Consider the following 24,972-nt stretch of genomic DNA (forward strand, 5'->3'; position numbering starts at 1 on the left):
ATATATTCAAAGATTTGAGGCACATTTTCACGATTTTTCAAAAATAGCAGACCTATACAACTATGATACCTGTAACTCTGTCTGTAAATCCATCTGGTTCATCTTATGTCATATTAAGAGAAGGCACTGTCAGTGTTTAATACACCCAAGGCCAGATTTACTAAGCCTTTTGGGCCTCATTTTGGATACTGTATGCACTTAAAACATGAATCATTGCATTTAAGATGCCAGGCACTTTGCCTGAGTGTGCAATATGACCGTCAGTGTTTACAACAGTATACCAAACAGTGAACGTATGTTGTTAGTGCAACATACTTTCATTGTATCAAAGCTGTTGCCTGTTGATCAGACCAGGCACCATGTTTTCTCTGAAGTGTCAGCCTGCACAGAGATCACCTGGAAAACATTTCAAACAGAAGTAGGTAGAGTTTGTACTAACTTTTCAGTAGGTATAGCTCATTTTGGGTGAATATTTATGAATGACTTTATGAATGGCAAAATCATCATTGATTTGCTTTTTGTCCTATATTCAGCTATAGTGTAGATTTTGACAATTGACAATTAATGGAGAAGTTACGTCATATGTGTCTGAGCAAATTGGCTATTACTGTATGTCCTAACACAAACATTAAATGCCATTGACAATAAGTGGAGAAGTTATAGTCATATGTAGACTAAATTTGATTACATTCCCATTGACATTACAATGGATGGAGAATTTACGTCATATGTGTCTGAGCAAATCTGTATTTTTATGTCCTACACAATGATTCAATTCCCATTAATGAATAATGAATGGATCATTTTCCGTCATGTAGATGTGCAAATCGGCTATTTCTTTGTCCTAACACAAAGTCTCATTGACAACAAGATTTCCATACGTTTTGTTTTACATCATGAATATGTATGATGATAAGAGGCGCCATCTCACTTTCACACGGATGAGATTTGTATTTGGTAATTGATGTGATGTACTGTAACATCCCATCAGTAAATGTACTCACTGTATCACCAGGCTGTTGTTCCCGACGATGACAGTCATGGTTTACACAGTGCCTTTTACAAGGCCTTTATCAATCAATCAATCAATCAATCAATCGGCCAACCTGAAGGCCAGCCTCCCACCACATCGCCTGTTGGATGAGTCCCCACGTCAGAACACTAGAAGGCGATGTAGAATGAATAGGTATAAGAACATTGACATCATTTTAATAGCAACGCTGAGAATGAAGCTTCACAAAGCCATTAACTGGGTCGTTCATATAGAGCGGTGGTTCTCGACCCGTGGGTCGCAAACCCTCGGGGGGGGGAGGGGGGGGGGGGGGTCGCCACATTATTTTGGGGGTCCCCCAAACTGAATGGCTGGAAAAATGGAAAGTTTACATAATAGTACACGTAGCACATGCATACACCTTCCCTAATGATTATATCCGGTTTCAGTATTTATTCATGGTGTATTGTCTCTATTATTAAGGTTATTGTAGCAGTCAATGTATATTGGTGGTCGGGAGGGGGTCCCCGAGACGTTGCCAAAGCATTTTCGGGGGTCCCCGGCCAAAAACGTTGAGAACCCCCGATATAGAGTGTGAGGCCCAGAATGGATGTCAGAACCTCTGTTACCACGGCCTCATTTCGTCATTCTGATTTTAAGCGCACTAACGAAACCATACAAACTATTAACCAACTATACATTTTCATTTCAAGGCACCTTTAGGGACAGCGCGGCGGGCATTTTGGGAGGATGATGCTGCAAGTTTCAGCACCGTTCAAATCCAGGATTTCATGTTGGATTCCGGTGTTTGGGAATGTTATGGCATCCAGGCGCCTGCATGCTGAGCGTCCGGTACTCCGGTCGGATGGCATGTGGAATTTCATTTCTAGAGTGTGTTTAAGATATTTTTCAAAAGTTTGTACTTTGTTGTCTCTCTCTGTGAGTATTGAGTAAGATGTACTATATATTATAACAAGACCTATTTTCACCAGTGCCTTATTATTACACCTTATCCCTAAAATTCTTTGCCATTTTTTTACTATTTTGCAGCACATTTCTTTGTACAAATAGCTGATCTACAAGCTCACAACGTGTCGATGTAGATCGGCTAGCTGAACCATTGAACAAAAACATGGTAACAAATCATATACATACAAATAGTCATCATGAATCATAAGCTAAGAACGTTTCAGATTTAGAAGGATTTAGAAGACTTTCTTGCGTTTAGAAATCGGCCTCAGTCCTAAATGGGTTAATAAAATAAAAAGCTCATGTTCTGCATGACTGCATCCCATGTCTCTTTACCGGTTGATGTTTTGCTGTAACTGCGATCATCAAAGTGGTGCCTGCCAGTTCTCTGGGACTGGTGCTGTTGGGAGAAGACAGGGTTTTAAAAACTGGCTGTTTGAAAAGTGATCCCTATTTACGTTTTATTATTGTTAATCATGATTACGATTAAAGGTATATTCAGTGATTTCACTTAATTCAAATACCTCTTATTTTTTTGTTTTGTTGTGATAATCCTCTCTACTATAGTGTGCTGACCATATAAGGAGTTCCTCCCTGTCCCCAGTTAACCCCTGGGGGTCAAAAAACCGTAGGTTTCGTTTTTGGCTCTCTATCCTGATTGGATGAAAGGCTTAGGTCCCAAAAAAACGAAACCTAAGGTTTTTTGAGTGAAATCACTGAATATACCTTTAATATATTGAGGATATGAGATCCTGTTTTTTTTTTTTTTTACCAGTCGAGCGCCTGCTGTAAGTGTGGTCCATATGTGTATTGGTGTTAGCACAGGGGTCCTCCTCACTCAGTACATCAGGCACTGCGTTGGGCAAAAGACGCCCGTTATGTTGAAACTGGGCACTCGAAAAGTGTTTCTAGTTTAGGAAGAAAAAAAAAAGAAGAATAGTGAACTTTTCCAAGTTATTGACAGACACTGAAATATCTTTTGTGTGTTTTTGAGTGGTGCAACCACTCCAAGGAACAGCGATGTCCGTGACGTTCACCTATGTATATGACGTTCACCTACCTATGTATGTGACGTTAATGAGCACCAGTATGATGAGCACCAGTAGGGGGCGCTGTTTGCCAGAAACAGAGAGAGAGAGACAGTGCTGCAGTGCACTGGGGGGGGGGGGGGGGGGGAGAGAGAGAGGGGAGTTGCACCACTCAGTTCAGACGGGTGTGATTTTTACATACTGTCCTATACTCCTACTGTATACCTTACAGAGCCTTGATCCAGGTGTGGGTTTCCAAAGGGTGTAGCCATCGCACCCAGCCCTTTTAATGGCCTTTACCCACTGTTGGCTCCTCACCGGGTCATCAGGAGGAAATCTATAAAAGGACCCCGTCCGGGTCTTACATTTCGGTGCCGCACAGCCAACCATTGTGACTGTAATATGTGTGTGAAAAGACGCATTAGATAAAAGACAAAACAATGTGGACAGTTGAAGAACATATAACGTTGCATTCTGAAGACTGCGTTGACTTGACCACACTTCATGAATTAATTGTTTTTCTTTCCTCTGTCCATTCATAACGCAAATGACCAATGTCCAGTGGTAAGTCAATGCTACTGTATATGTCAGTGGTGCAATGTCAGTGGTACTCAATGCTATAGGCCTACTTCAGTGCTTTTCATATCAGGGCCCATTATGTATTGGGCATTTGAGCTGCGGACCACCATTTGAAGACATTTAGCCTCTCTCACCCAAAACTTGCAGATTTAATTATTACAAAACAGACCCTATCCATTTAAGACCTATTTCTGCTTCATATGTTAAACAATAGCTAATAATAATAATAATAATAATAAAGGTATCCTATCTATATGCCCTATGGTATTTTTTATAGGCCTATTTCTTTCTACATTGTGGTATTGATACTACAGTATATACTAGTTCAACTATAGCCTTGGAGTATAGGCTACTTATAATTTCTTCCACCACTGCTGACCTATAGCCCTAGAATTGTGGACTGTGCATATAATAGATTTGGGCAGATCATAAATTAATTCCATGTGATATTTATACATTTATTTCTATTTACAAATATGTCCATAAACATAATTTACCAGATAGACTATACTTACATTGTTTCACGTTCAGTTCAGTGTCAATTAAACTATATTGGTGTTTATTAAACCACTTCTCTTTGCTGTTTCGTTGAACTTATGTGTTGAACGCAGCCCACAAAATGCCAGTCACTATTTACTTCCTTGTGTTGCGTCGTATTTAGTGACCCATCGAGTTCAGTTACCGCAGCCAGCGTCCCCCACGTTTGGCCATTAGTCTTCAGCAAAGAAGAAAATAAAAAGTGACTGCTATTTGTTTCAAAGTGATTGCAAAAAAAACGATGTGACATACGTAGTATAGCTCTGTTTAAAAATGCTGTACCACTCACAGTTGACAGTCTCTGTATTGAGTTTGTGCTTAAAATGTACTGTAATTCTACAAACTGTTAATAAATATTTCAATCAATCAATCAAAATTCAAACCTCCTCCAACTGTATTAATTTATACTTTCCATTTTCAACTTATTTTTATGTTTTCTCAATGCCAATAAAGATCATTTGAATTGAATTGAGGAACACAATTGGACGGGCCACTAGATTGGTCGTAACAGCGGTGTCCGCCTATCCTCTCCCGTCGTCACCGTCGTCACCCGGTAGTGTCCGCCTCTCAAATAAGCAGCACGGACGGCAGCAGCAGCGTGGTTACGACACCGTCTTTACAACAATAACACACAAACTAAACATGTTCAAAACATGTGCTTCTGTGTTGTTGTGTCCGCGAGCTTTCAAGTGCACGCGCTGCTTCTCATTCACAACAGCAACAGGTGTGACACATTTATTATTATACAGTATTATTGCAACTATAGGCTACTTTATTTGTTATTCAGTTTCAGACAGTCCAGCAAAGCTGTCACTCACTGTCAAAGTCTGGCTTTAGTTTAATCTATGCCAAAATGTAACTGCGTCGTCCGTCGCTTTTAGAACACACTTGTTGTAAATCTGGTTATTTTAAGAAATTATCTCTTAAAAACATTTGGTTACTTATTTCTGTCTGTCTACATGAGGCGAGGAAATGAATGAATGACTCAGACAGACAGACAGACAGACAGACAGACACTAGACAGACAGACAGGCAGACAGACACTAGACAGACGGACAGACAGACAGACAGACAGACAGATAGATAGGCAGACAGACAGACAGACAGGCAGACAGACACTAGACAGACAGACAGGCAGGCAGACAGACAGACAGACACTAGACAGACAGACAGCCATACACTAGGTAGGCAGACAGACAGAAAGAATGCTGAACATTTTTGCATTCATTTTGTTTGACAGGTGGCGACAGTGTTCGGCCACTAGAGGGGGTCAGAGTGCTGGACTTGACAAGGTAGGCAATCTGTCACTGTTAATGTACTGAATCTCTGAACCTTTTATTAGCAGTTATAGAGTGATGTAAAACATCTGTCCCTCACTTATACTCTCCTGGTGTGTGTGTTTGTGTGTGTGTGTGTGTGTGTGTGTGTGTGTGTGTGTGTGCGCGCACGCGCGGCAGGGTGCTGGCAGGTCCGTTTGCCACTATGATTCTCGGTGACCTGGGTGCGGAGGTCATTAAGGTGGAGAGACCAGGTGGGTGGATATGGCACTGTTTGTAATCACAATCAACTGTATTGACACGTCACAGGTTTACGGGTGTATAAAACAAGTGGGTGAATTCATTTGTAAATGGTAAATGGTGCATTTATAATAATATAGTTCAGCGTCTTGCTCAAGGACACTTCGACACTAACTCTGGGGAATCAAATGGAAAAAAAGGGAATATTGTGGAAAGTAATTCAATTAAAAAAGTGAAACTTTTATCTGACATCTTGGGATGGCTGAAGCTCCGTACAGTACACCACACAATCACTTCCGCTTCAACTATAGGCTCAAAGAGCATAATGGTAAAGAAGGCCTTTCTACTGGAGTTTTCTGACAACTGGTCGGAGTTTAGCCACCATTACAACTGTGTAAAAGCTTTAGGCAAGAAGCAACAGAGACATAACCACCGGAAAACGTCATTTCTGATCCTTTTCGTGCTGTGTGTGTGTGTGTGTGTGTGCGTGCGTGTGTGTGTGTGTGTGTGTGTGTGTGTGTGTGTGTGTGTGTGTGTGTGTGTGTGTGTGTGTGTGTGTGTGTGTGTGTGTGTGTGTGCGTGTGCGTGCGTGTGTGCGTGCATGTGCGTGCGACAGGAGCGGGAGATGACACCAGGTCCTGGGGTCCACCGTTTGTGGGGACAGAGAGTGCTTACTTCCTCAGCGTGAACCGTAACAAAAAGGTCAATAATCTCCGGTCAAACTGTCATGTTGTGTTGTTTCTCAAACCTTTCTCATTTCAACGACGTCCACTCATAAGTCTGAGGCCTGGGCTACACATATATGGATATTTTCGCCCCCTACAGAGATATCTGTGTCCACACCATAGACTGTAAAAAATATGGACAAAGCGTTCCCCGGGTCTAACATGAATGTAAAATGAAGCCTGTCAGTCCTTGAATTGTAAATCGCCATCTTTCTAGATCCGTTTGGGCCCAGCTGGCCCATTGGCTGGCCCAGACAACGAGGCGGGACTTCCCCCCTTCTTCTTAGTTGGTTTTTATTTTGACTCGAGTGGGTGGGGAATCCCGATCATTAACCTCGCATCACCAGGCTTTCCACCGCCTCGGAGGAAAGCCTGGTCTCTGTTCCAAAAGTCCGGTGCCGGATGATATGCCTACGTCACGTTGTAGGTAGCTTCCCAAACAGGATGTACCCAAAATAATCCCCCCTCCCCCGCGATCAAAATGTTAGTTCCTACCAATTAATATGCTTCTGATGCGGCGTACTTTAGTTTCGTTGAATTTTAAAATACAAAATAAATATAAATGTGAGTGTGCTTTTTAGAGATTGCGGCACAATGGCAACTGGCGAGTAAAGTCGGGGGGGAACTAACATTTTGATCGCGGGGGAGGGGGGATTATTTTGGGTACATCCTGTTTGGGAAGCTGCATACAACGTGACGTAGGCATATCTTCCGGCTCATACCGAAATGAAATGGTGCCCAGGCTACCCGATCATAGACTGTAACGGTAGCCACGCCCCTCAGAACATACGCGACTTTATGGTCATTTTTTAAATAAATTGGACCATACTTTTCCAAAAAGAATATTATGACATGAGAAATGAGACTTTAAACTAGTGACTGGAAGCAGAAAGTATTCATGACCATGTCTATTAAGGTAATACAGTCTAGGTGAAGTTGGGCCCAAATACATGGACTTCTATGGGGCTATGGGTTTTTTTGGGCCCAATGACAGTGCCACAACAGGCCATTATATGAACTTTCAGGAAATCCCGATTTCCATTGTGGCTTCATGAAATATCTGTCTGACTGCCCCCCTGGTCCACACACAAACGCAGAAACGCATTGAACACAGGATAACATCACTGCAGTATAGCAGGTTTCAATTGTAGGCTATATTATATTTGATTTTATATTTACACATGAGGTGCCAATCATATTTTTTAAATAAAGGAATAAGTACCGCATTTTAAAAGCCACCTAAATTGCGAGTGGAAGTGGAACATGTTTATTTCATTGTCTGTTAGCATGTCTGACAGACAATGATTTGGAGACAAATCTCCAAATCCCGACTCGACTTTTCTCTCCATATAATTAAAAAAAATGATAGACACTTTACCATTGCTCTGGCGACTTGGCAAGTCCTGCACAGAAAATAATAGCAGAGTCAGACCTATAGAAGGGTCGCGTCCACAACCAGTGGTTAACCTTTAGTGTGACTATATTTTCCAGGTGTATAATAAATGTCACGTTATAAGGTAGGCTAATAAAAGTTCACGCGTGCACATTGTCGGCATGCAGGCACAGCGACAACGGAATGCAGTCTCTCTGCACCCTCTCTCTCTCTCTCCCTCCATGAAATGGAGAGCAAAATACAGCACGAGAATATAGTTTCACATGCGGCTATGCACACACCACGCACAGACTTGTTGGTGTACTGCGCAATGGCATTTGGCCTGGGTCCTTATTGGTAGGTTAATATCCACAGTTTATCTGTAGCGGTCCGCAATTGACCTATTGTTCAAGCTTCGCACTCGGCACCGATACAAATGAAATCACCAGTCCGCACTGGCAGAGGCGCAACACTGACCGAACGCTAGGGGGGGATATAGAGCGGCGCCGCCGAAAAATCCGTCCCCCCCGTCCCCCCCACCACCCTAGGGGAGGGGGGGATGGGGGGGTCTAACCACCAAAACGTGGGGTTATGGTTAGGGTCGGATTACAGAGAGGTTGTTCCAGTGACTCAATGCACATACAAAACTGCTTTGGCACAGTTATTATTATTATTATTATTATGAATTACCTGGCTGTGATTCCTCCTCCTCCCATGTGTCTCAAAACGTAAAAGTTTAACCACATTATCAGCAGCGCCTAAAACAGGTCAAAACTCACTGACCTCATGCAAGTTAGCCTATTCTATATAAAATGTACAACACCTGGGAAGTTTTCAGGAGAGGAGAGGGTTCGCATGTTTTAAATATGTAGTTGCACCTTACCTGGTGTTGACAGTTGTGCTTTCATTAGTGGCTAATATAATAATATAAATCCCAAAGTGGGGTCCGGCCGTCCGGGGACCCCCAGAGGTCCTTGAGCCGTGAGTTCCAGGGGGTACAGCTACATGATAGTTTGGAACCAAATGGACCCTTGTCGCCTTAATTGTGGCATGTCATGTGGACGCAGCGGGGTCCTTGAAATTAAACGGGTTGAGAATCACTGCTACTGCTAGCCCCTCTCGGAACCCCCTGGGTCAGCCCAATCCGAACCGAACCGGGCTGACCCGTAGGGTCCCTGGTCAAGCTAAGATTTTCCAATGCAATTGTTGGAACGCGGATATAAAAAACTCAACCTTTCTTCGATCTGCTCGCTATTACCGCGCTTTGTATTGTGTTTGATTACGGATGTGCGAACTATAAGTACCTTACATACCTCTGATAAAATCTCCTGTGTCGCGGAAGCCGTTAAGTATTTTTAATCCATGTTTGATTAAAAATGTCGCTTTGATTTCTTCTTGTTTATTTACCGTTTATTGTACCGCCTCCCGATGTGCGGTTGGCTTTGCGGGCAACGTCCCTGCCTTTGATCTGCTCCGTCATAGCTGTAGCACCACTAGCTAGCCAGATAGGCGGTACAATGAGGTGTCAATAAACAAGGTAGGAAGAAGCGACATTTTTAATCAATCATGGATTAAAAATACTTAACGGCTTCCGCGACACAGGAGATGTGTCGGTATGGTATGTAAGGTACTTATAGTTCGCACATTCGTAAGTCAATACATGAATAACCATGGTAAAAGCGCGCAGAAGTCCGTCTCATGGAGTGTTTACATAGTATTTGTTTGTGCGTAACTGGCGACAGCCCCACTTGAAGCAGGACCCAATGCAGTAAAGTCTTAAAAGTGTCAGAAACTTTACTACATTCGGGTTCTGCTTGCGGGGCTATGCTACTGCTAGAGCTGACCCCCATAAGAGAAGATTTATACAGGCTGTATAAATCTTCTCTTATGGGGGTCCTTCTCTTCTCTTCAAATGGGGGGAGGGGGGTCCGCGGGCTAATACGTGTCCATAGAGTAGAGGATAAAGTATATTCATTCATCTCCTATCGATCTAGTCAATACACGTTACCAAAAGTTGTGCGTGACACCAAAAATGGTGACCTATTGAATACTGTTCCTGTATTATTAGAATCATTACGCAATCACCACAGAGTGCAAAGCACATTGGGTCACTGATGGCGGTGTAACAACTTCCAAAAAGCCGAAGGTAGATGGGCCAAACCATTTTGGGATTTAGACAGGGGTGGATCAAATATACCCTTCAAAATATATCGCGTTTATGAACGCAGGATTTCACAAGTATTACTCCTAAGATAACTTTGGAGCCAGGGGGGATAAAGGGGGGGACCCCCAAGCCAGAGGGGGATCCCCAAACTCATTTGGGGGGGACCAATGTGACGCTGGCAGGGGATTCGTCCCCTCCGTCCCCTAGCTTATTGCGCCCCTGCGCACTGGACTAGTAGGCTGTTATACCGGTATTTATTATTGGATGCAGCAGAGCAGAGCCTTTGCTCGCTGCAGTTGATTATGATTTAAGTTTTAAAGTTGATATATAAACATGAACAATCGGATAGATATCCGTGTAGTTTCCATGCAGGCACAAGCTGCATTTCTCACCTAATTATAGTAAAAATGATATGCGCTAATGAGCGGCGACGTCATCGTTTCTCAAAAGCTCCGTTTCACATGCCTACACAGATCCACTGATCTGGATATTTTCGAAAATCTTCACTTATTTATCCGTTTTCCAAAAACCTCCGTTTGAGTGGCCGAAAACGCCGTTTGCGTGTGGCTGAAAGGCCTGACTGACTGACTGACTGACTGACTGACTGACTGACAACAAGCAAATGCACAAAACAAAAGAGTTTTGGACAAAAGCATAACACAAAAAAAGTCCCAGTCTTATTTCCATATTGGTCCTATTCTATCTATCTAACAAGGGGAGAAATAGAATGCTATCAAAAAACAATAAAATATAATTACGTAATTTAGTTTTAAATCGCGGAAAGAGAGATGTTTTTTTTTTACATTTTCTTCAAAAACAGACATGGCCAAAACATTTCCGGGGGTCCCCAGCCAAAACGGTTGAGAACCCCTGCTGTACTGTACTTAAACCCATTTTGTGCGGGAACCCCTTTTGGTGTTAGCATTATGTTATGCTTTAGCTATTTTTGAAAAATCGAAGAACGACTGACATAGAAACATAGCTTTTTCATAAAACTGTCAGGATGTAGAAGACATTTTTAGAATCTGATCTCAGGTCAAAATGGGTTACTTAACAGGGTCTGTTTTTTACTCCACAGAGCATTGCAGTGGATCTCAAACACCCTGAAGGGGTCCGGATCATCACAGAGGTAGGCTACAAGTTTGATCTTTTTATAGTGTGTTGTTGAACCTTTGTCATGTGTTTGTAGTATTGTACATTCATTCATTCATTCATTCATTCATTCATTCATTCATTCATTCATGCATGCATGCATGCATGCATGCATGCATTCATTCATTCATTCATGCATGCATGCATGCATTCATTCATTCATTCATTCATTCATTCATTCATTCATTCATGCATGCATGCATGCATTCATTCATTCATTCATTCATGCATGCATTCATTCATTCATTCATGCATTCATGCATGCATGCATGCATGCATGCATGCATGCATGCATTCATTCATGCATTCATTCATTCATTCATTCATTCATGCATGCATGCATGCATTCATTCATTCATTCATTCATGCATGCATGCATGCATGCATTCATTCATTCATTCATTCATTCATGCATTCATTCATTCATTCATTCATTCATTCATTCATTCATTCATGCATGCATGCATGCATTCATTCATTCATTCATTCATTCATTCGTGCATGCATGCATTCATTCATTTTACGATTAACTGTATAGATATGTAAAACATATGTAATGAGTGTAAAATGAAACCAAATGGACCCGTAAGAGTTAAAGATCTATAAGCGTCCGGCCATTTGGTTACCAACTCTCCCATCATTTAGCAGGGGACCACCTGGAACCCCCCCCCCCCCAGGGACCACCTGGAACCCCCTCAAGGACCACTGGTTGAAATAAAAACCACTTGTAAAGACACTCTTAGTCATTCTAGAGTGACTAACAATAGGCAAGGTGAACACATACATCAAACGCAGAGTAGTCTCAGTAACCAGGCTTTTATCTTCAGAGTAGCCTCAGTAACCAGGCTTTTATCATCGTTCGCATTCGGCTCAGAAATGATAAGCCTGAGTGGGGAAACACATTGGAAAATCTGCCATATAGGAAGCCCACAAGTCCACCGTTTTCTTTTTTCGTGCCAGCAATCCCCCCCCCCCCCCCCCACCTCTAGACCAGAAAACAAAACAACACACCGTCAAAATAATAATTTGTACATTGAAACTATAGGACAGCAGGCAAACAATGTTGTGGTGATTAATGACTTTATAGTACATATGTATGTATATATGTGTATATTGTATAATATATAATATAGTATAGTATGTATAGCTGACATAGATACTCCACTGTTACGTTCTTAGTTTAAACATGATTCATGATAAGTGAAGTATATAATATGTGATGTATGCCATGCTTTTGTTTTTGCTTAAAATGTAAGTCGCTCTGGATCAAGAGCCTCTGCTAAATGCCTGAATTGTAAATTGTAATGAAATTCAAGCATAATTCACTCACTCACTCACTCACTCACTCACTCACTCACTCACTCACTCACTCACTCACTCACTCACTCACTCATCTGTGTGTGTGTGTGTGTGTGTGTGTGTGTGTGTGTGTGTGTAGTTGGCAGCAGTGAGTGACGTGTTGGTGGAGAATTATCTTCCAGGGAAGTTGGAGCAGATGGGCCTCGGATTCACCCAGCTGAGTGCTGCCAACCCAGGCCTCATCTACTGCTCCATATCAGGTACTGTACTGACCCATTTAGACCTGAGCTCCATTCTACAAATGTCTTCTGAATCATGACAGCTTGTTCTATATGTCTGTGGTTCTCAAAGAATTTCAGAATGATATGTAATTGGCCAGTCAGTCAGTCAGTCAGTCAGTCAGTCAGTCAGTCAGTCAGTCAACAGTCAGTCAGTTATCCAAACATGCATCGGGCAGCGGTGGCTGAACGGTTTGCGGAGCGGTCTTGATATCGGAAGGTCGCTAGTTTGTATCCCCGGACCGGCACGTTAAAATTACCACCGTTGAAGTGCCCTTGAGCAAGGCATTGAACCCCTACCATGAAATGTTCTATGAGCAGGGCCTGGCTGTAAACAAGTTCTTGAGCTTAGTCCAGTTACCCTGGGTAAACATAGTACCTTTGCTTTGCATCAGTGCAGTCTCTTGTAACTGGCCTGCTGTTCCCACAGAGCGGCGAGCGCCACTAGATGTCCCCAAACACCAGCAGAAAACTCTTGTCTCGTTATTGCTTTGTCTAACATTGCACCATTTAAGACAATTACATACAATAAAACAAATTTGACACAGATCCAATGATCCTATATAACTGTGTGTGTGTGTGTGTGTGTGTGTGTGTGTGTGTGTGTGTGTGTGTGTGTGTGTGTGTGTGTGTGTGTGTGTGCGTCATGTGCGAGCGTGCTCGACTGCATGTGTGTTGTATTGTATTAATAATAATAATAGTAATTTTGTAATTTAATGCCCTGCTTCATCGTACGAGTAAGAGTGTCACGATAAGCAAATAGCAAATTGTGACACTTCCTGGCACTACTGGAACTCCACAATTGACCAAAAAATTTGATTTATTTTAGATTTTTATTTTTTTGTTTGCCATATGAACACAGTTTGAATGTTGAAGAAGGTTTTTTATCCCAACAGATAGTCGTTTTAGAGTCCATCAAATGGTTACAATTACAATGACAAAATGTCAGCTGTTTCTGAAGTTTCTCTGCGTATTTTTGGGATGGGAACATTATCCTCCACCTATTGTGGTTTCCATTGGGCATAGCTATATGTATAGTTCTCCAGTGAAATGAAAGCCTGGGTATGGAGGCTAGTTCTCCAGTTACACGCATAGCTGAGCACGGCCCACTAGTTGCATTAATGTGTTTCTGTGACACAAATAGTAAACACAACAACATCATTCTTGTTGACATGATGCGGTATATCTCGTACAGGGGGTCATCCAACATGTCTGTACGGTTTTACTAAATTACTCCTCAAATTCAGCAACTCCTTCCGCAAAGGGGTTATCGACGGGTGAGACAGTGAATTACTCGAGCATATTTTAAACACATTTATTAAACTCAACACATTATTTTCAGTCAGTTTCAGCTAGTGGCTAGTTTCTGCTAGCTTCTGCTAGGTAATCGACAGCTCCGCAACACCCATCAACAACAATGTCCATCGTCCTTCTGACCAGTAGCCAGTCCTCGCATGCGCATATGAGCCTATCTTGCGCGTGACCACTACTGCCGACAGATGTCACTCTTACACCACACAATACAAAATAAAAAAGGAAATAGAAAGCATAGCAAGAAAATGATTATATTAAAAATGGGATAAAACCACACACCTCCCACCTGGGCTATTGGGCACCGACCAAATAGGCCATAATAAACACACAAAGATTCTTACACAGCTCCAAATCCTGCTTTGTAAACATAATAGACAAATCGTAAACATTTAAAAAATGGAAAACTTCAAAGTCCGTGGTGGTATTCCAACATTTAAAAAATGTAGAAAATAATCCAACGGCTTTTCGAACAGTAGCTAACTGAGTCCGGCACCACCTCCCTGCTCCTCAACTGGAATCAGCACCACCAGCCTCCGCACGTCCCTGTGGAGGATGGCGGAAGAACAAGGGGCTCCTTCCTTCTTCTCGCGGGACCAGCTGATGGGAAGACTGTGGCAGGTTCGCACTTTGACGTCCCGAACGACACCTTTGCCGTCAGGGAAAGTCTCCACGACCCGACCCAGTCTGAAACGACCCCGGAGGGCGTTTTGGTCCGCCAACCAGACCAGGTCTCCAGCTGTGATATTCCTGGCAGGAAAGTGCCACTTTTGACGGACGAACAGGTGAGGACCTGCTAGCTGGCTCCAACGCCTCCAGAATTTGTCGACCTCCACCTGGACTGCTCGTAGACGGCTGAAAGGATATGCAGGGAATTCAAATCCCTGGGTGTCACCTCCGGGCCCCGCCCTCCCCAACAGCAACATGTTGGGTGTCACAATGTCCACAGTCTCATCTCGAACTTGTGCTCTGGCACTGATCGGCCTCTCGTTCGCGAGATTGGCAGCCAGATACAGGAGGGTCTGGAACTCTAGAGTGGTCAGCTCACCACCCTCACCAACGCTGCTCAACGCTCTCTTCAACACGCGGACAGCCGCCTCCGCTGCCCCATTTCGGTGTGGCGAGTCCGCTGGGCTGAACTCCCAAGTCCAGTCGGTCCCAGCCACAGCCGCTTTCCTCTGTATCTCTTCTTTGTTGAGACCCGCCAGGAAGCTGTAGAGCTCTTCAAGTGCTGGTTTGGCCCCCACAAAATTCGTGCCCATGTCAGACCAGAGCTTTTTCGGATGGCCTCTCAAGGCGGTGAATCGCTGGTACGTTTTGAGAAAGCTGTCAGTCGACAGGTCTTCAACCAGGTCTGCATGAACCGCTCTTGAGGCCATACAACTCAAGACCACTCCCCAGATCTTCCTCTTCACTCGCCCTTTCACCACGCTCCTGACGGTGTACGGGCCAAACAGGTCCAGTGTTGTATACTCAAAAGGAGCCGCTGGACTGGTGCGTACAGGGGGGAGGTCGCCCATCACTTGCGTGCTTAACTTGGCTCTTCTTTTTCGGCAATGTATGCACGCGTCGACCACCTTGCGGGCGACTCTAGGGCCTTGCACTACCCAAGCCCTTCTTCTCATCCGAAGGAGGGTTCCGGCAACACCTTCGTGGTTGGCACGGTGCGCTTCTTCGGCGAGAAGCATGCTGATACGATGCTTGTGGGGTAGCAAAGGAACCCCACCTCTCTCTTCATCCACGGACTGGACACGGCCGTGGCACAGCAAGAGTCCTGTTGCATTGTCTTTGTGCACAACGAGCCGGTTAAGAGTCGTTGTGGGGAAGGCTACACCGGCCTGGGCAGCGAGGCATAGATCCTGGAACGCTACTTTGCGCTCCTCGACCGTGAGCACCGCCTCCCACCGTTCCCGCTTGCCGGTTCGATGTTTCACACTCAACCATGAGTGCACATATCTGCGGACCTGTCCCACAGCACCACAGAGCTTGGTCAAGGTACTACTCCTTGATAGATCCAACTGATCCACGAGAGCTGAACCCCACAGTCTCTTCATACTGCAGACATCCGATGCTGTTGAGGAAGACCTTGTAGTTGCACCTGGCAAGGACTTCATGATTCTGACCAGGGAAGACCCTGCAGTTGCACCGTCTTCGACCCTGCCACCGACACCGCTAGGACCGCCTGGCGTAGACATCTCCTTCGTCTGGGACCTGGTAACGGCTGCGGAGAAAGCCTTTCTCTGTAGCTTACTCACAATCTCCCTGGTACCGGAGGCCACCTCTGCTGCGGATTTCATGGGCCATTCCTTCACCGGTCTGGTCAAGAACTCAGGACCTCTCTGCCACAGGGAGTCACCGTCAAGCTGTTCAGGTGAACACCCTCTTGTGACCAGATCGGCCACATTGTACTGACCTGGAATCCACCACCAATCCGTCATGGGTCCGGCCTTCTGTATCTCTCCAATACGGTTCGCAAAGAAGGTTTGGAAGCCATAGCTCTCCCTCTGGATTGCGCCCAATACCGTCTGGCTGTCGACGAAGTGGTACCACGTTTTCACCTTCAGCCGCCCATGTTTCAGCAGGTAGCTCTTCAGTCGTGTGGCAAAGACCGCGCCACAGATCTCCGCTTTAACTGCGTCGCCCTTCTGATCGAGGGGTGTCAACTTGGCCTTCGACTCCACCAGCCGGGCCACAACTCCGCCAGAAGTCTCCCAGAGCAGGTAGAGGACAGCTCCATAGGAGTCACAGCTCCCGTCAGAAAACGTAATCCCCCAGGGCTCACCCACCCAGCCACGGGGAGTAATGCACCTGGGAAAAGTGATGGTACTCAGCCGAGCATAGTCTTTGAAGAGCTCGACTGCCTTCCCGCGCAGTTCACCAGACAGCGGCTTGTCCCATGTATCCTTGGATAATGTCCCAGCCTCCTGAAAGGCTCTCCGGACCAGGATAACACCCTTTTGTTTCAGGGGCGTCGCCAGACCAAGGGGGTCATAAAGTCCTGCTACCTGGCTTAGCAATACACGGCGGGTGAGGGGATCTGGTGTATTGTCCTCCACGTCCTCCAAGGTGAGGTTGAGTTCGGTGCGAATCTTCTTCTTCCTCGTGGAGAAGTTGACTGACACCATGAGGAAGAGTTCGTCTTCCTCCACGTGATACCCAACTCCCAGGGCCTTGTTGTCCTCGTCACGAAGCTGGTTGGGCAACAAAATAGTCTCTGGTTTAGCTGGACCAGCGCCTTGCCTCCCACCTTGGCCAGACCGGACCCAGGGCTTGAGGAAAAACCCGCCGGTTGCCAGTATGGTCTCCACCCCCACCAGGATCTCGTCCAGCCTCTGGGGATCATTATGTGAATACAAAAAATCATCCACATATGCACTGTCTACGATGACGTTTCTCTCCTCCACCTTGTCCGCGAATTGTGGCAGGTGGGCGGTTTCACGCATCGCGACCTGGGCAATGCAGCCGGCTGGCCGATCGCCCATATTCACCCTCACCACGGCGTAGTCCTCAATGTCATCAGCCGGGGAGTCCCTCCACAAGAAACGGTGAACGTGCACCTCCTGGTCCTCCAGCCACACGGAGTTGTACATTTTGGCCACGTCTCCAATCGCCGCGTGTTCACCCTCCCGGAACCGAAGCAGCACCGCCCTGATGGGGTTCAAGACGTCTGGACCCTTCAGCAAAATGCCATTCAGGCTCACGCCCTTATATTCCTGGCTGCTGTCCCAGACAAGTCTCACCGGAGTAGTAACGGAGTGGGGGTTGGGGGCGGTGAGATGGTTCACCCACCACACAGCTCCGTTCCAACTGTCCATCACATCCCTGGACAGCTTGATGGCAGCCCCCCTCGCGATCATGTCGTGCACCTGCCTTGCGTAGGCTTCCTTCCATACCGGGTCCTTCTCCAGGCGTCTCTCCGACCTCAGGAACGCTGCCTCAACAGCTTTGCGGTTATTGGGCAGGGTAGCAGGGTCCTCCTTCCAGGGGTACTTTGCGTCCCAGTGGGGTTTGTCACTGTGCTTGTCGCTGACCTTAAAGGTCAGTCCTCCCCTGATGATTTCCAACTCTCTCTCATCAGCAAGTGACATTTCCTTCCCACCGGGGGCGCACTTCCCGCAACGGCATCCTCCACATACTGGGTCGCAGGCGGCACCAATGCTGTCCCACTGGAGCCATTTAACAACCTCAGCATTGCACGCAGCCGTGGTTCCGACCTCCACGCCGCTCTTCAGCTCCGGGCAAACGTGGAGAACATCGACCTGTCTGGCCTCCGCCCTCATGGAGCATGCAAAATGGGTTGATGACTGACGCACTGTCACTTCAATGCCTTCAAATAGATCTGGGTGTACACCACTGACGGTTTTCCCGAGTGGGCCGTCCCACAAAACCAGGTCGCCGCACCTCATCATCCGCTGTGGTGCAAGGCGCCCTTCCCGTGTGCTGATGAGTAGCTCAACTTTGTCTGGGCGGATCAGCTCCCCCGGTTTGACACCGGGAAAGTACTTCACCAGGCGGCCAGAGTCAACTGTGTGGTCCATTCTGGCTATCTGGTCCAGACCATAACAGGTCATCTCGTGAAGTCGCCAAGTCCCCTTCTTCGTTGCTACTTTTAAGCTCAAGGAGTACCTCAATGTCTTCACCTTGGCCTCCATTCCACCCACACCACGTATAACTAGCATGATTGGTTCACCAGTCAGTCCAAGTCTCTCTGCGGCCTGGTGTGTGATATAGTTAGTATCCGAGGCCAGGTCAATCAGTGCACCTATCCAGTCTCCTCGCTTTGTTGTGACGTCCACCAGCATCATGAGGACTGGGTGCTCCTTCGGTCCGCTTTTGTCCACTAGACCCTCCACGGCACAAACAGTCGAAGATACTTTGTTGGTGCAGGCTTTACGAACAGCATCCAGTTGCTCCGGGGTCAGACCTAGGTTGGCAAACAATGTCTCCTGCTCCTCAGACGGACCACGGGGTTCTCTTCTCCTCTCTCCCTTGGTCTCCTCTCTGGCAGTGTCTCTTTTGACTGGTGCTTTAAGGCATAGGAAAAAATGGTGGTCTGCTGGTGCATCGCTCTTCTTGCACTCATCCTTGCGACACAGAAAGTTCTTAATGCACGGTCCCTCACTCCCATGGAGATCCAAGCATTTCAGGCAAGCATTCACCTTTTTAGCCTCAGCCCTCCGAGCAGTCGGACTGGCCTTCCTAAAAGTCTTGCAGCGGTATAAACGGCCAGTATGACCTACTTCACCACACATGCCACATGAACCCTGTGGGTGGTCGCCTCTTGCCTCGCTCGCCGTAGCCCTTGTGGATGAACGCTTCTCCTGCATCCTCCCGCCTGGTCTTTCTTTTGGCTTCTCACGTGGTTGTGGGTCACCAGCCCTGGCGGAGGTTGGCCGTTTGGACTGTAATTGCTCCATCTGCACCAGAACAGTCTTCTGGTCTCTCAGGAACCGCCACAACTTGTCGAACCGGTTCCGCGGGTTGACATTATTTGCCGTATCGCACCGGTACAAAAGCCACCTCTCCTTCATACTGTCCGGCAGCTTACTTTCCAGCGACCGGATCACCAACTGATTTTTGATAGCGTCCTCACAACCCAAGTCCATAAGGTCCAATAGCGCCCTCTCCACCGCTTGGATCAGATGCAAAGCCTCTCTTGGTTGGTTGTTGCGCGCAGCCGGTAACTCCTGTAACTCCATTACAATGTCGTCCGCTATTTGTGACATGTCTCCGTAACAGTCCTCCAAAACCCGGAAAACCTCGTTCGCATCACGGCAATGTGACAGCCGGAGTTCACTTTTCACCTCATCATTAATGCTGTCCAGCAGGTGAAATAGCCTACACTCCGGGGAGCCTGTGGGTTCTGCTAGTCCCTGGAGGGTCCCCCAGTTCGCCTTCCAGCGCCAGTAGCTCCTCCTGTCCCCAGAGAATTTCGGTAGGCGTAGTGGTGCGAGCGCTATCCTAGGTCCGATTGACCCCAGGGAGTTGGCAGACACACTCGAAATGTTCATTGGTGCAGCATTTGCCTGCCGCACGCTGCCGCCATCCGCCGGCAAACCAAACGATCTTTGCTGCCGCGGTGTGCTGAAAGCGTCTGGTTCAAACCGTCGTGGTGGTGGTGGGCGCTGCGGTGGCGCCTGGTGAGATGTCAACGGAGCACTTACGCTCTGCGCAGGGAGGTTCACATTCCCATCCGGTGCGCCCCCACTGTCTGCACCAGTCTGGTCAGTGCCCAGGCCCGTGCCTCCATTTTGTGGGTGTGTCGCTGTCAAGCCACTGTCCCCGCCGCTGTCAGTGGGTCCACTGGTTACATCAGCGGTGGCCGTTACTCCACCGCCCGCGCCAGCATTAATGTCCCCCCCGACTGCACCTCTGTGCATGTGGTCCGCCCATGCACCCATAGTTGTCCTCTTTTTCTCTTTGTTTTCATTTAGGCAGGTCCGGATTTCTTCCACTCGTTCCTCGGGGACACATCGGGACCATGCTTGCACAAAGTCCTCCAGCGCTTCAACTCTGCTCTCCAACACAGAGCACGCTGCTTTATATTGTTCATGTGCCAATTCTTGCCCTAGGAGCGCGTCGGTCTGATCAAAAACAGACTTGAGATTGTCTTTCAGACCGTTCAACCGGTCCACTGCACAACGGGTCCACAATGTCTTCTTAAGTCCAAGCTCTGTGGCAATAAACTTTGTGCGGCTATCTCCCAGCTTTGCCATAATTTCAGCCACATCTGATGTGTATGCGCTAGCATCCTTCTCCTCCAAGGCACCAGCATATTCAAAACTAATATAACATAGTCTTTCATAATCTTCCTTGATAGCATTCAGTTCAGCCATTAGATCATACTCAGTCAAGTGGTTAATGTTAAAAGCAATGGAATTGGCCCTCCTAGTGAAAGCCCCTTGCAAGGCAGCACGTTTCTTCTTATATTCATCCATCTCCTCCATAGTCAAATCACGTCTCGCGATACTCCCGTTTGACGGTGTTTTGACCCACTTCCGGTTTACCGTAGTAAGATGGCGGCCGCTCCACTTCCGGTCCGGCGGGAGCTAGCGTAGCAATGTTATTGTTAGCTGAACAGCTCGATAGCAACTAGCAATGTCAAAGCGCAGCAAACGGCTTATCCTATGCCGTTGCAATAGACAGATCCAACACAAGACACTCAACCCCACAATGAATGTTGATGCAATGTTGACGTTGGCTTGTTTGATCCTGAAGCGACGTCGAACGGCCGGGATGCTCCTCCTGGATCCGACGCGACGTTAGCTTTGTTGTTGTCAGACACCGTCCGGCCCTCGCTTCTCCGTCGCGGGACTGGCTCGTTGTCGATTACTGTACGGTTTTACTAAATTACTCCTCAAATTCAGCAACTCCTTCCGCAAAGGGGTTATCGACGGGTGAGACAGTGAATTACTCGAGCATATTTTAAACACATTTATTAAACTCAACACATTATTTTCAGTCAGTTTCAGCTAGTGGCTAGTTTCTGCTAGCTTCTGCTAGGTAATCGACAGCTCCGCAACACCCATCAACAACAATGTCCATCGTCCTTCTGACCAGTAGCCAGTCCTCGCATGCGCATATGAGCCTATCTTGCGCGTGACCACTACTGCCGACAGATGTCACTCTTACACCACACAATACAAAATAAAAAAGGAAATAGAAAGCATAGCAAGAAAATGATTATATTAAAAATGGGATAAAACCACACAATGTCCGTATTTGTGGCAAAGACTTGGTCTTGTCAATGTTAGATTTTCTGTTTTACACACAATTATAATGTTCTCATTTTGATCATAAAACACCCACTTACTGAATGTCAAGTCTCCAGGCTTTCTTCAGAATAAGTATGACACTTATTTATTGTGACACTGTGGCACATTAAGGAGTCCACTTAGTACTAGTGGTTCTCAAATGCTTCATTTGAAGAGACCCCCTTCTTAACTCTCAGTGTTACAGACCTATTGTGGTCATTCAGGGCTATCTGTTCATGTGTTTCTGGTAATATTATTGTCTATACTCATTCTGTGGCATTCTCAGTCTGTGGCAAACATGGAATGTCGACAAAAAATGTCCACGACAAGCCAACGTGACCCTTGATCTCGTAACAAAAGTATAAAGTAACTTTACCCGTCGTCCACTGATCAGTCGAGTCACTGCGTGGCTTTGTGCTTTCCACCTGACGGCGGAGACGGCGCGTTTATTAGGGCTGATGTGAGCAGCTGTTACCAGGCAGATTTGCACACGCCTTAATGTTATTGTTGTGTCTGATTGATCGTTTCCGACGCATTACAAATGTGTTGTGTTTTTATTGTCCTTGCGGCCGAACGTTCTTATTTGTCGCGTTTGGTGGAAAATTGGAGCAAGCCGCTTTTAAGCTGTTCCAGCTGACGCACGCACGCACGCACACACACACGCAGACTTTCTCTCCCCCCCACCCCTCTGGTGCCTTTCCTCTCTGCATTATCTCTCTATCTCACTCTAGATCTCTCTCGCCTCCCTCTCTCTGTCCTCCTGCTCAATCTCTCTCTGTCCTCCTGCTCTGTCTCGTTCTCTGTCTCTGTCTCTGTCTCTGTCTCTGTCTCTGTCTCTGTCTGTCTCTCTCTCTGTCTGTCTCTCTCTCTCCATCCCCTCTCTTCCTCTTAGTCTCTCTATCCGTCCCAGCTCTATCACTCCCCCCCACCGATCTCTCCTCCTCTCCATCCCTCCACCCTTGTTCTTCCTCCCCCACCTCCACCTCTCCCCCACCCCCTTCCTTCCAAAAAAGACTCCATTTCCCATGAGGCCTCATTAGAGTGTGACAGCTGCTGCATGCAGGACTCTCCACATAGTTGTAGATTTATGACGTCCAACATCCTGACTACAACGCACGCACGCACACACACACACACACACACACACACACACACACACACACACACACACACACACACACACACACAAATGGCATCTTTTTTTTAACCTTTTGTTAACACTAAAGCCGAAAATAGTTGATCTACAAACTGGTGATCTCGTACATCCGGTATTTTCAGTGCCCGACTGTGTTGCGGAACTAAGTGTAAATCAGGCACAACTTAACCTCTAAATGTGTGTGTGTGTGTGTGTGTGTGTGTGTGTGTCAGTCAGAACGTAATCTTGCAAACTGCTGGGTCAGTCAGTGTTACATTTCTTTTTTTATTAAAGACTTGTTTTTGGGCTTTTTTCTGCCTTTTATCGATAGTATCAAGTGAAGACTGACAGGAGAGAGGGAGAGACACGCAGCAAAGGTCGTCATGAGCGGGACTCGAACACGCGGCCAAAGCCCCCAGTGTTACATTTCTCGTGCACACTGCCAAAGGGCCATAAGGAGGACTTACAGTCGACTCATTTCTCTCCCCCATATTATGATCGTCATTGAGTTCCACACCGTGTTTCATGTTGTAAGTAAAGAGAGGCTTATTGTCGGTATACCAGCCAGGGTGCAGCAGGAGTCTATCCCCGTTTCGATGCGCTATAGACCTCTGGGAGAAGGATTGCTGAGGTGGAGCGCAACACCTACCATCAGCTACCATCAGTACTTACCGCACAACATCACGCCGTGCTCCTCATATACGCTGAGTTGGCGGAGCCCCGGGTTCGAACCCAGGGGCCTCGCGGTCGACAGGCGAGTGCTCCACCGACTGAGCTACGACATTTTCGTGTTGTGTTTTGTTGCTGTCGGGCAGAAACCATTGTTGAATCTCCATATTTCAACATTTCAGCGACCTGTGTGTGTGTGTCTGTGTGTCTGTGTGCGGCTGTGCACGTGCGTGTGTGCGTGCATGCATGCGTGCGCTCGCGCGCTTAACACATTGACTGCATATTTAAATGTAGGCAGAACATTTTATTTGTACTCTATCTGTTTCCCCACACAAATTGGTCTGTGACCCTCAAATGGGTCCCGAGCCACTGTTTGGGAAACCCCTGTCCTAGACAGCATAGAGCACCGAAGTCCTGGCGTAACTCGCTCATCCCTTCGATTCCCCCTGGTTTGCGGAAGTAATGTCTCTATGGAGAATAACATGGGCTCGTCTTAAAAATCGTTTCATATAAGTGTCGTGGTCCAAAAATAAACAAGCTGTCTTGGCGTTATTGTCATGGAGGTGTCTCTGTATCGTTTACAACAGTCAGTCACTCATAATATGATACAGTCTGTTTCTAGCGAAAATGTAACTAATTCAGTAGCAGTAACATTAGCGTTGATTGATGATTGATGATTGGTCAGTTGATTCTTCATATCCATATGAGTGAAACGGCCGGGGTGTTTATTTTTCAAACACAGTTCTTATATGAGGCGATCTAAAATCCCCCTATGGGGATTATAATGCAAATAAAACACAGACCTGTGGATTTGCGCACTGTACCGATATTGACGTCAGACTTCGGTGCTCTATAGTGAGTCGTTGTGTCAAAGTGCTGTAGTCCATCCCATAGCGGAGACGGTCCATCTAAATCTAACAACACAACGGCGGTCAGATGATTTGGCGGGTGGACAGCGGGTGGAGCAGGCTGCAGTGAACTGAAAACTGGATGTAAGCTCGCCGTTTCAGACTGCAAGCAGCTTGGGGAGCTCACTGTCTCTCTCCCCGGTCTCAGCGCCTCCAAAAGCTACATGACCATTTGGGACATGAACGATTTCCATGAGCAGAGAGGAGTTGCGTTTTCAAATGATGGCGACAGACAGACAGACAGACAGACAGACAGACAGACAGACAGACAGACAGACAGACAGACATTGTGTGAGTGTATTCCAGATGTTCATTGAATGTTTGAGGTTTGGTTGAAGCTCACACTAATCGTCTTCACAGCCAATTAGAGAGCATCTCACAGGGTGTGTGCGTTTGTGTGTGTGTGTGTGTGTGTGTGTGGGGGGGGGGGGGGGGTGGGGGGGGGACGACTATGGTCCCGGGTGTGCACTCAGGACCACTTGGCAGATGTTGTGGTAGTGTGAATGTTAAACATACCGTTCCCCGGAGCGGATCACCCAACCGTTCCCAGGAGCGCATGGAGGTAGTCTCGGGACCGGTTGTCG

The 24,972-nt window shown here is 46.6% G+C and overlaps 1 protein-coding gene across 2 annotated transcripts in view; it reads left to right on the plus strand.

Moving 5' to 3' along the window:
* The first annotated feature begins 4,711 nt into the window (after window positions 1-4,711).
* Window positions 4,712-24,972, plus strand: part of sugct (succinyl-CoA:glutarate-CoA transferase) — a 104,267-nt gene continuing 84,006 nt past the window's right edge. For both annotated transcript variants that reach the window (XM_080794244.1, XM_080794245.1), the window contains exons 1-6: window positions 4,712-4,828; window positions 5,345-5,396; window positions 5,562-5,635; window positions 6,238-6,323; window positions 10,961-11,011; window positions 12,473-12,593. In XM_080794244.1, the coding sequence (XP_080650370.1) occupies window positions 4,747-4,828; window positions 5,345-5,396; window positions 5,562-5,635; window positions 6,238-6,323; window positions 10,961-11,011; window positions 12,473-12,593 (466 nt within the window). In that variant the 5' untranslated portion in view covers window positions 4,712-4,746. The remainder of the gene's footprint in view (window positions 4,829-5,344; window positions 5,397-5,561; window positions 5,636-6,237; window positions 6,324-10,960; window positions 11,012-12,472; window positions 12,594-24,972) is intronic.

The sequence above is a fragment of the Protomyctophum bolini genome (assembly GCF_963924005.1).
Source record: "Protomyctophum bolini genome assembly, chromosome: 21".
Classification (NCBI taxonomy): Eukaryota; Metazoa; Chordata; class Actinopteri; order Myctophiformes; family Myctophidae; genus Protomyctophum; species Protomyctophum bolini.